The 9977-nt window shown below is 37.5% G+C and overlaps 1 protein-coding gene across 1 annotated transcript; it reads left to right on the forward strand.

Moving 5' to 3' along the window:
- Positions 1-1235: 1235 nt before the first annotated feature.
- On the forward strand, positions 1236-7777 carry LOC134821825 (uncharacterized). Its single transcript, XM_063832619.1, has 5 exons — positions 1236-1626; positions 1783-1926; positions 5097-5331; positions 5657-5971; positions 6638-7777. Exons 1-5 carry the CDS (start codon positions 1624-1626, stop codon positions 7612-7614), a joined length of 1674 nt encoding a protein of 557 aa, XP_063688689.1. The 5' UTR covers positions 1236-1623; the 3' UTR covers positions 7615-7777.
- The last annotated feature ends 2200 nt before the right edge of the window (positions 7778-9977 follow it).

Here is a 9977-nt window from a genome sequence, read left to right on the forward strand (position 1 = left end):
ACGGACCTGATAACCAGACATGTTAAGTGATATCTGTTTCACATAAGGTGTCTGGTGTAGATGCGAATATTCGTTGTAAAGTAGTGTAGATGCGTATATTCGTTGTAAAGTAGTGTAGATGCGAATATTCGTTGTAAAGTAGTGTAGATGCGTAATATGCGTATATTCGTTGTAAAGGACCTTCGCAGCTTTGAACTAAACTTATTGAGCTGGATGTTGAGCCCGACCCCGGCGGTTTCGTTTGAGTTTCTCGTGTAATTTGTTTGTTCCTGTCATTTCAGTTTAACTTTAAACTTTACGGCCTTATTTATTCTAGGTCATAGACTAGAATCCCGACGGCATAACCATGTCATATGTCATAATTATTAATCATGTCATTATCATGTCATAACCATGTTATAATCATGTCATAACCATGTCATAACCATGTCATAATCATGTCATAATCATGTCGAATAATCATGTCATAATCATGTTATAACCATGTCATAACCATGGCTTACGGTCACTAACGGGCTACTAGCAATGCTCCCTCTTTATCACATTAGGAGTGACTACTAGGTGGCGGCTAGTGAACAACTTTTGAAATTCTGGCTAGTGACATGAATATTGGATATATGACGTCTGTCCGACATGGTTATGACGTCGGGATCCTAGTCTATAATGACCTTATTTTATTGCATAGAGATTATTGCGCAGTCCTTTATTCATCACATTCCAGGCAATGTTTTGGTCAATGATGGAGTTCTCCTAAACATATTATAGAGTAGAAAATAGAAATGGTTTATTAAATGAACGTAAACAACTTAACAATAAGTCCCTAGCTGTGCTGAGATCCGGAAGAACAAAAACTGTATCCCTTTTTGTAGTTGTTACTTCCTCGGTCACGGTGACGACGATCCTCAGCACTTAGGCGTAATATTCGAAAAACCGTGACTGATATTTGTGCATGAACAGTGAACACGATCTGTTAATGTCATTATGATAAACCTATGATACAGAAGATACGTCCAAAGTTTTAAAAAGTACGTGTACTGCAGTCACATCTCTGTGAAGTGACCATAGTAGACGAATCCGTCAGCTAGAAAACTTACTCATGGATACTCCTTTACAATAACAAGATGAAAATTCCAGAATCATCGAATTATTTCAACAATTCAGGAGAACTTATCCTGAATTGTTGAAATAATTCGATGATTCTGGAAGAAGCGAGGGATGAGAAAGGAAGTTGATTTAGCTAACCAGTATTTGCTTTCTTTTATACACTACAAATTTGGTTTACCGTCCTGTCTTTGTCTTTGGCTTAAACATGTATTTGTTGGAATTTATTTTAATCCTACTTATTGGCTGAACTCGAACTGCTTCATATAAGCCAATAGTTGTCACGTGATTGATACTACCGAAATTGCGTCCCACATATTACTGCGTTAATTTGCAGACTTTTTTGGTGATTTTGAGCGATATGGTTTTAAAGTATTGTACTGTAATCCAGTCGATCGCTTCACGTTTTTGTATTCGAAATTTAATCTTTAAACCACAAATTAAACTTACTTCCTTATTCAATATTACTATAAGTATATTAATCTAAGGTGTCTCCTGGTATTATTTCGCGAAAGTCGAATAATGGTGAGTATCTACAAAAAAAATTGTAAATTTTCTATATTTCTTGAAAACGACACCCATGTCGCTTCTACATGACCGAAATCAATCTACCATCAAATATTCGATCTAAATTCAAAACTATTTCTTCAAAAAATGTTTTAAATGATATGTTATCTGCAGGGTACTGTACGATTACTGCTGGTGGTAATTGCCATCCAGCTTGTAGGGGGCCAAGAAGGAGGGAAAGCATTAGATGGTTTGGATGAAGCTCAAAAACATATCATTAACGGTCAGGATGCCGATAAGAACGAGTATCCCTTTATGGTGAGTGTAAAGTCAAGTGAGGGAGAGTGTGACGTCACGTGAGGTAGAGTGTGACGTCACGTGAGGTTGAGTGTGACGTCACGTGAGGTTGAGTGTGACGTCACGTGAGGTTGAGTGTGACGTCACGCGAGGTTGAGTGTGACGTCATTTCAAGGATAGTGTAAAGTCACGCAAGGGAGAGTGTGACGTCACGCGAGTTTGAGTGTGACGTCACGCGAGTTTGAGTTTGACTTCACGCGAGGTTGAGTGTGACGTCACGTGAGGGAGAGTGTGACGTCATTTCAAGGATAGTGTAAAGTCACGTGAGTGTGACATCGGGGGGGGGGGGGGGGGGGGCAATGGCATAAAATAGAGACTTTTTATGTGGAGAAAATTGAAAAACGCTTAAGTAATCCTCCATTTTATGCCATGAATTTTTATCATCGAATTATGTGGCACATTACTTGGACACTCTAACATGATTATTTTCGCATACCAGCTCATACCAAGCTACTATAGGCTCATACCAGGCTACTAGAGAGTAGAGACTCATACCAGGCTACTAGAGAGTAGAGACTCATACCAGGCTACTAGAGAGTAGAGACTCATACCAGGCTACTAGAGAGTAGAGACTCATACCAGGCTACTAAAGAGTAGAGACTCATACCAGGCTACTATAAGAGGCCAAGGGCAAGATCAAATTGACAGTCTTGCAATTCAAATTCCACTTAATTTCACTCTGATCTACCTTACAAGACATTTTTATAACGTACGAAATGCGACGGTTTTCCCGAAATTTCGCCATATTTGCGGACCGCCAAAATTTCGGTCGTCGTAATAGAATCCGTCGCATTATTTTTAGCTTATTCCAATAATTGTGGCTTCATCGATTCATTTTGTTCTTGAAAAGTTAGCGATATGATGGTGGGACAAATAAACACAATATTCCATAATGAATTTAATGTCAAGTTATACGTTTTAAATTTACAATAAATTACATTTATGTGCTAACATAAACGTCTTATAATAGACTAAGTCAAGATAAACAATTAAATACCAAACTCAATAAGTGAAACTGAAAGATTCGAGCCGGACCCCTTAGAGGAAGATGAAGAAATCGATTTATAAGTTTCATTTTGTTTCAACATGATTTTACCGATTTTTAGAAAATTTTGAATTTCCTTTGTGTCAGAAAACAAAATGATGAAAAATACCCTTATTTTCTGTGACGTCCGAAATGTGACGGTTTTTGATCAATTTCGCCATATTTTCGGACCGCCAAAATTTCGGTCGTCGCACATTGGTCCGCCACAAAAATGTCTTGTAAGGTAGTGATAAAATTTAGAAATCGATCGGATATCCGGCTTAGGAAGTAGTTTAGAAGGCGCTTGGCCGGATATCAATCAGAAATTTCATTAATTTTCAGGAAATTTGTTCTGAAAAATATTTTCATAATAATCAAAGTCACATGAAAACTGGAGAAAAGTGGTTTCCAGGAAAACTTTTTAAATGTTTTACTAAGAAAACTTATAAATTTTCGGCCCGAGTTATTCTAGATATGTACCTCTATTAAAGCAGACTCCCCGCTTCCGAACTCGTATTGCATAGGTTAGGCCGGCCATTCAAGATTGCATCACAAAGGGGAAGCCTCGATTCCAATATCGTATATCGAGGAGTAGGTCTGGAATTCAGAAAACCAAACAATTATTTTCGGCTCATAATGATCAGGGCGACATGAACTGTGGAGAAAAGTAGTTTCCACGAAAACTTTCAAAATTCTCGCGCCGAACATTTCGTAATTTTAAAGGCAGACTCCGGTCCCCGCTCCAAACTCGGATTTGCATAGGGGAAGCTTGCCCTCCGAGATCGCATTACAAAGGGGAAGCCTCGACTCCAAGATCGTATATTATATCGAGGGTGAGGTGGGGACTTCGAAATCGAGATAGAAAACATGAAATCTCGGTTCAAATATTTTTACAGAATTTTTTCATCTTGGAAAGGCAAAACGTTTAGTACACCAAAATTATGATATATTTGAAAAACAAATTATTTTACAATTTTTACAAAATTTATACAAGGCCAGGGAGGACCCTTGTGTTCGAGCTGGAAAATTGTTGATGGGTGAATGACGATAAAAGGGCAAAAATTGTCTTTTGGTGTTCGAAAAGATAATTAGATTCTAGATGAATATTGTATTTAAATTATTTCATCCATTAAGGCCACAGGGGGGGGGTCCGAGGTCAATTTTGAGATTTTGAGATATGTTGTAGAGCTCGATCTAAATTTTCAAATGCTTTTGTCCTTACCGAAAACAAAGTTTCCTATTTGAAGATATCGCGCGTTGAATTTTGAGGTTTACCTGTAATTCTATTGTAAATGAAAACTTTAAATGCAATTGTGTTCAAAATCTATCTTCTTTTTTAGTTTATGACTTAGAACCTTGTAACTTGCCAACAATGTTCTTAAAGGTATTTTGAGTTTTTGTTATGTAACGATTTATGATATCTTGCTCCAAAGCTGAGATATGAGGTTAACCATGAGTGAGAATTACAAAATTTACAAAATTTAAAATGGTTAACCTCATAAAAAGAGTTAGGAGCAAAATTACAACAATCGTTACATAACAAACTTTTAAATTTATGTCAGGAACATAAGTTCCAAATTTGAGGTGAAATGGATAAAAGCTCTAGGAGAAGATAGGTTTTTGAGGTGGTAAATAAATTGTTCAGGAGAGTCAAAAGACCATGATTCTGAGAAAATATGTTAACCTCAATTTTCCAACAAATAAAGGACATATAATAGTTCTGTTCACATTGGATGGCCAATTGATACCCATTGATAAGTTTAACTTGTGACGAGAGCAACAAAATGTTAAGAACTGGTTATTTGTGAGGTTAACTGATTAAAAAGGCAATAGTTAACCTCAATTTTACGACAAACTAGGCGCTCTGGGGGGGCTAAGGGTGGTGTGCAAGCGTCAGATAGTACGTGGTCTGCCAACTGGCAAAAAACTTTTTTTCGACCTCGGACCCCCCCCCCTGTGGCCTTAAGGCCAACATTTTGTAAAAAATTAGGTTTTTTACATTTTTAAATGACATAAAATGGAGACTTTTTCTATGGAAAAAATATAAAAACCCTTAAGTAATTCTCCATTTTATGCCACTTTATTATTATATGCCAATTCTTCTCAGGTGCGAATAAAAGCGGACGGTATAGATCATCTTTGCGGTGGCTCTCTCATCTCTACAACTGTAGTACTCACAGCAGCACACTGCGTCACTATGGAGGACGGATCCGTAGTACCAGCACAAATGGGAGTCCTAGTGATGGGAGATCACACAAATAGTACTGAAGAAGCAGAGGAGAAAAGCTACAGAGCAGTGCGCATCATCGTACACGAGGAGTACCATCTTGATTTCACAGGAAGTAAGTGAGGTTCACTGAGTGAGGTTCACTGAGTGAGGTTCACTGAGTGAGGTTCACTGAGTGAGGTTCACTGAGTGAGGTTCACTGAGTGAGGTTCACTGAGTGAGGTTCACTGAGTGAGGTTCACTAAGTGAGGTTCGCTGAGTGAGGTTTGCTGAGTGAGGTTCGCTGAGTGAGGTTCGCTGAGTGAGGTTTGCCGAGTGAGGTTCACCAATTGAGGTTCACTAAGTTAGGTTCACTAAACTAACACGTGACGATTGTGAAATTTCCTGCATCAAATTGCAAATTTAACCAATCAATTTCAAGTTTAACATACTTTTTTCAGTCCCTATCCACGACCTGGCATTGATCGTACTGTCTACGGAGGTTGACATAAACGCTGGAATAATCGACATTATTCCGGTAGCGGAGAAACCCTATGTAGAAGGATCCGCTGTGACAGTCATAGGGTGGGGAGTTGACTCAGATGATGATGCAGATAGGGATGAATGGGGGTATCATCCCGCTGCTGAAACCCTTCAAGAGTTGGAATACGTGATAGGTAACCAGGCCGAATGTAAGCAATACTGGAAGGACTTGTATGAAGGATTTTATGCTATGTTCGAGAACCTTGAGGTGATGAACATGGATACGATAACAGGTTTGTTTTTCATATTCTTATATAATTATCTTTGCAGTTTGCTGTCACCTTCTGCGGTGTATTTCTTTTTTCAAGTGCATGAAAACGACAGGAACATTTTTGTCACCTCCCAAGTAAAAGGGTATATATCTCTAAAAAGTCCATTTTGAGATAATCAATAAAAATCGTTTGTTGCTTACAACTAAAGGACTGGGAAACAAGTTCCTGCTGTATAGGCAAGTGTCCCGGGTGAAGAATTAGACAAAGTATTTATTTTCAGTGACACCTCTTTGTGAGTCATAAAAATGGTAGTAGTAGATGAACATATTATACCCTTTTAACTAAATTTTTCAAGTTATTTTTATGGAGTATATCTCAACATATACCCTTTTATTCATTAATGATTGGTTGATTTATCGAACAATTAATGATAATTAAATTTAAAAGGGTATATATAATGTATGCTTTTCACTATAAATGCTTGATTTTTCATAATTGTGTGCTAGGAGATGACTCCCATCTTTTGGGAATAGTTGGCCATTGGTACTAGGACTCCAAAAAAGGGTACAATTAGAAAGGGTATATCTTGACTTAAAAGCTTAAATACCTTTTACTTGGGAGGTGACGATTTCGTGAAATCAGATTTAGATGATATTAAAATGTCTGTAAACCATAACATCTCCTCAGAAACGATGGTCTGTGCGATAGATGATGAAGGTTTAGCAACTGTATGGAGTGGTGATTCAGGAGGCCCCCTATTTCAGGAAGTTGATGGAACAATCACACAAATCGGCGTGGTAAGCTGGGGTCATGATGATATAAAAGAAATAACCCACAACATGTACGTGAATCTCTACCACTATGCTGACTGGATTAAAGAGGCGATGAAACGTGCAGAGGAAAAGTCCTGGGTAGAACTACACACGGGTGGAAGCCATGGTGTGGTAATGATGATAAACTTGTCCCAGGATGGTGATAAAGAATTCACAACCGTTTGTAACGATAACGTTGGTGCAAACGAGGTCAATGCCATTTGCAGAGGACAGGGCTACCAATTCGGAGCTCTCGCAAACATCAGAGACTACGTCTCTGGTGGTAAGAGGCAACGAAGTGAGATGGGAGGATTCCCACCATTCGGGCACATAAATATGAAGTGTAATGATGAAGCCGAAGATGTAATGACGGATTGTGCAATGGATAAGTACGAAGACTCTGAAGTACCCTGCTTTAACGGACAACAACTGGCTGTCAAGTGTGCTGACGAAAAATGGGACTTTAATATTGTTGCCGTGTTGCCCGTTATGAGGAGTATCAGAGGGTCAAGCTATGTTAGGGGAAGAGTCAGTTGTATGGTGAATGCTCAGAAAGATGGAGTGGATCTGGACATGAAATCTCAAGTTAAGGTCGGACTCGTCATGAGAAACGAAGATGCTGTTGAGCCCATTGGTTCTCCTATGAAGTACAGGAGGAGTTCAAACATTTATGTTGGTAAATTCAGAACCGATAACGAAATCAAGACAGACGACTGTTTGGCTTGCATCGCCTACATTCCAGGGCACAATATCTACACTGTAGGAACGGTCGGCCCTGATGATTGTCCTGATGACGACGAACATTATAAGACGTGGGTGAAACTTCAAAATGAGGGAGAAGGGGAACAATAGCGGAGATGGATCATATAAAAGCAGAAGAAAAGGGAGGCTATGATACATGAATGAATTCTATAGTTAGAGACTTTATAGTTAGATTGGAATTAAGGACTGACCAACACATAAATCATACTTAAATGGTAATATGATACAGCAGAGCTAGAGAGTACAATGATAGTTTTATTTTATAAATTATTAGGTATTAAACAATAAACATATTTCTCGTGGACAGATAGAAATAAAATGCACAAATTTACTATTTAGAGTAAATTATAGCATGTACAGTAGCTAGGCTATTATAACATTAACTACGTACATGTATACTTATAATAACTCATTTTTCAGTAAACCTAGTATTACATTATAATTATAATAGGGAACATAATATATTTATGTTTCATCGCATTTAATATCAGATAGTTGCTTGTTCTATTTCAGTTTTCAAACCTATTTGAAATATACATACATGTATAACACAGCTACAATAGATCAGAAATCCCAATATTATCTGCAATTTTTCATTTTATACAGTGACCTATGAATAGATATTGTTTTATAAATATTCCTCGGTAAATTTAATTTTTTTAAAATGCCTTTTTATTTTGTTTTCCAAACAGCACCCTCAACCAAAGTTCTCATAAGAGTTAAGACAAAATCACTGTCTGATAGCACAGGATGTTGCTAAGTAACTAAACTGACCCTCTACAATGATCCAACAATGAAATCATAAAATATATATTATGATATTTTTATATATTAGGCGTAATATTCGAAAAAAAGGGCCTGATATTTGTGCATGAACACGATCTGTTAATGTAATTTTCATAAACGTACGATACAGATTACAGATGATACGTTTAAAGTTTTTTAAACATGAAAACATAGCCGCATAATATGATAAAATGAAATTATTTTGTAGTAAACACGTTAACCTTGCCAAAAACAATTTGAAAAATATCAGGACTGTTCCAAAAAACAATGGGAGATAATCAACGGCCTGCTAAATAGAAAAAGACGGGAGCTGATCAGATCAGATTGAGGGATACTGACGGGACGGCTGTCGCTGAAAAGTTCAATGGGTACTTTTCCAGCATCGCAGCCAAAATCAAGTCTCAGATCAGTTACCGAGCCGTCAAAACAACAATGTTACGATATATAGGCGTTATGTTAAAAATAAACACAAATTACCGATCAAAACACGCGCACGCTTACTTAAATGTCACTAGTTTGGGGCTTTGCTGCAAAATCCCACATTGATTCACTGTTCACTAAACAAAAGCAGGGAATACGAACAGTTATGTCGGGCTACTACGTGAATTACTATTACAAGGATGGTAAGCTTCCGGATCACGCTAAAGTTGCGTTTAAAGAGTACGAAATATTATCTGTACACGGGGACATCATAAAAAATGATCTGACTTAGATGCATAAGATAACTTACATGCCTGGCCTTCTGCCGACGTCGATAAAAGGCTTATTCCATTCTGATATACCGAAGTATGGCACCTGATATGATGACATTATCAACTGGCTAACAACATACTCTCAACCAGATCTACGCGCTAGTGTTTTCTATAAAGGTCCTATATTAGCTATTACCAAGCACAACATTAGTCGCATAACTTGCCCATCTAGTATTTTCTCAATTAGCATTTACAAGAAATCAGCAAAGCGTGTAATGATAGAACTACAAAGCTCATGAAACAATGAAGAATGGCCATCTTTTCTTTTACATAATTTACCCGGGCTACGAAAATCAGCAAGATCAGGCACACAGCAAATCAACTACCGAGAATAACCTAAGGAATAAGTAAAACTAGACGATTAGCACACTAGTCACTATCAACCATATGTCACACTTTTCACTGCCCATTCACTGTCATATATTGATAGCGCTAGCAGGTGCTGATAAGACATGGGCTCATTTACTTGTATTTATTAAGCAGTTAAATCTATGTGAAGTGTGAATTGACCATAGTAGACGAATTCCTCAGCTAGAAAACTTAAGTCATGGATATTCATTTACAATGACAAGATTAAAATTCCAGAATAATCGAATTATTTCAACAATTTATGAGCAGTGACCTTTCTTTTATACACTACGAATTTTGTTTACCGTCCTGTCTTTGGCTTTGGCTTCAAGTTTAATATTCATTAGTTGGAATTTATTTTAATCCTACTTATTGGCTGAACTCGAACTGCTTCATATAAGCCAATAGTTGTCACGTGATTGATACTGCAGAAATTGCGTCCCACATATATTACTGTGCTGACGTACGCGTTAATTTGCAGACTTTTTTTGGTGATTTTCAGCGATATGGTTTTAAAGTATTGTACTGTAATCCAGTCGATCGCTTCACGTTTTTGTATTCGAAATT

Source organism: Bolinopsis microptera, chromosome 10 (genome assembly GCF_026151205.1).
Source record: "Bolinopsis microptera isolate Bmic1 chromosome 10, MBARI_Bmic_1.0, whole genome shotgun sequence".
NCBI classification, from domain to species: Eukaryota; Metazoa; Ctenophora; class Tentaculata; order Lobata; family Bolinopsidae; genus Bolinopsis; species Bolinopsis microptera.

Bases quoted from the DNA above. Each gene is read 5' to 3' on its own strand.
- LOC134821825 (XM_063832619.1), top strand. The intron at 5,332-5,656 runs GTAAGTGAGGTT...TACTTTTTTCAG, and splicing joins CCATCTTGATTTCACAGGAA to TCCCTATCCACGACCTGGCA. The intron at 5,972-6,637 runs GTTTGTTTTTCA...ACATCTCCTCAG, and splicing joins GAACATGGATACGATAACAG to AAACGATGGTCTGTGCGATA.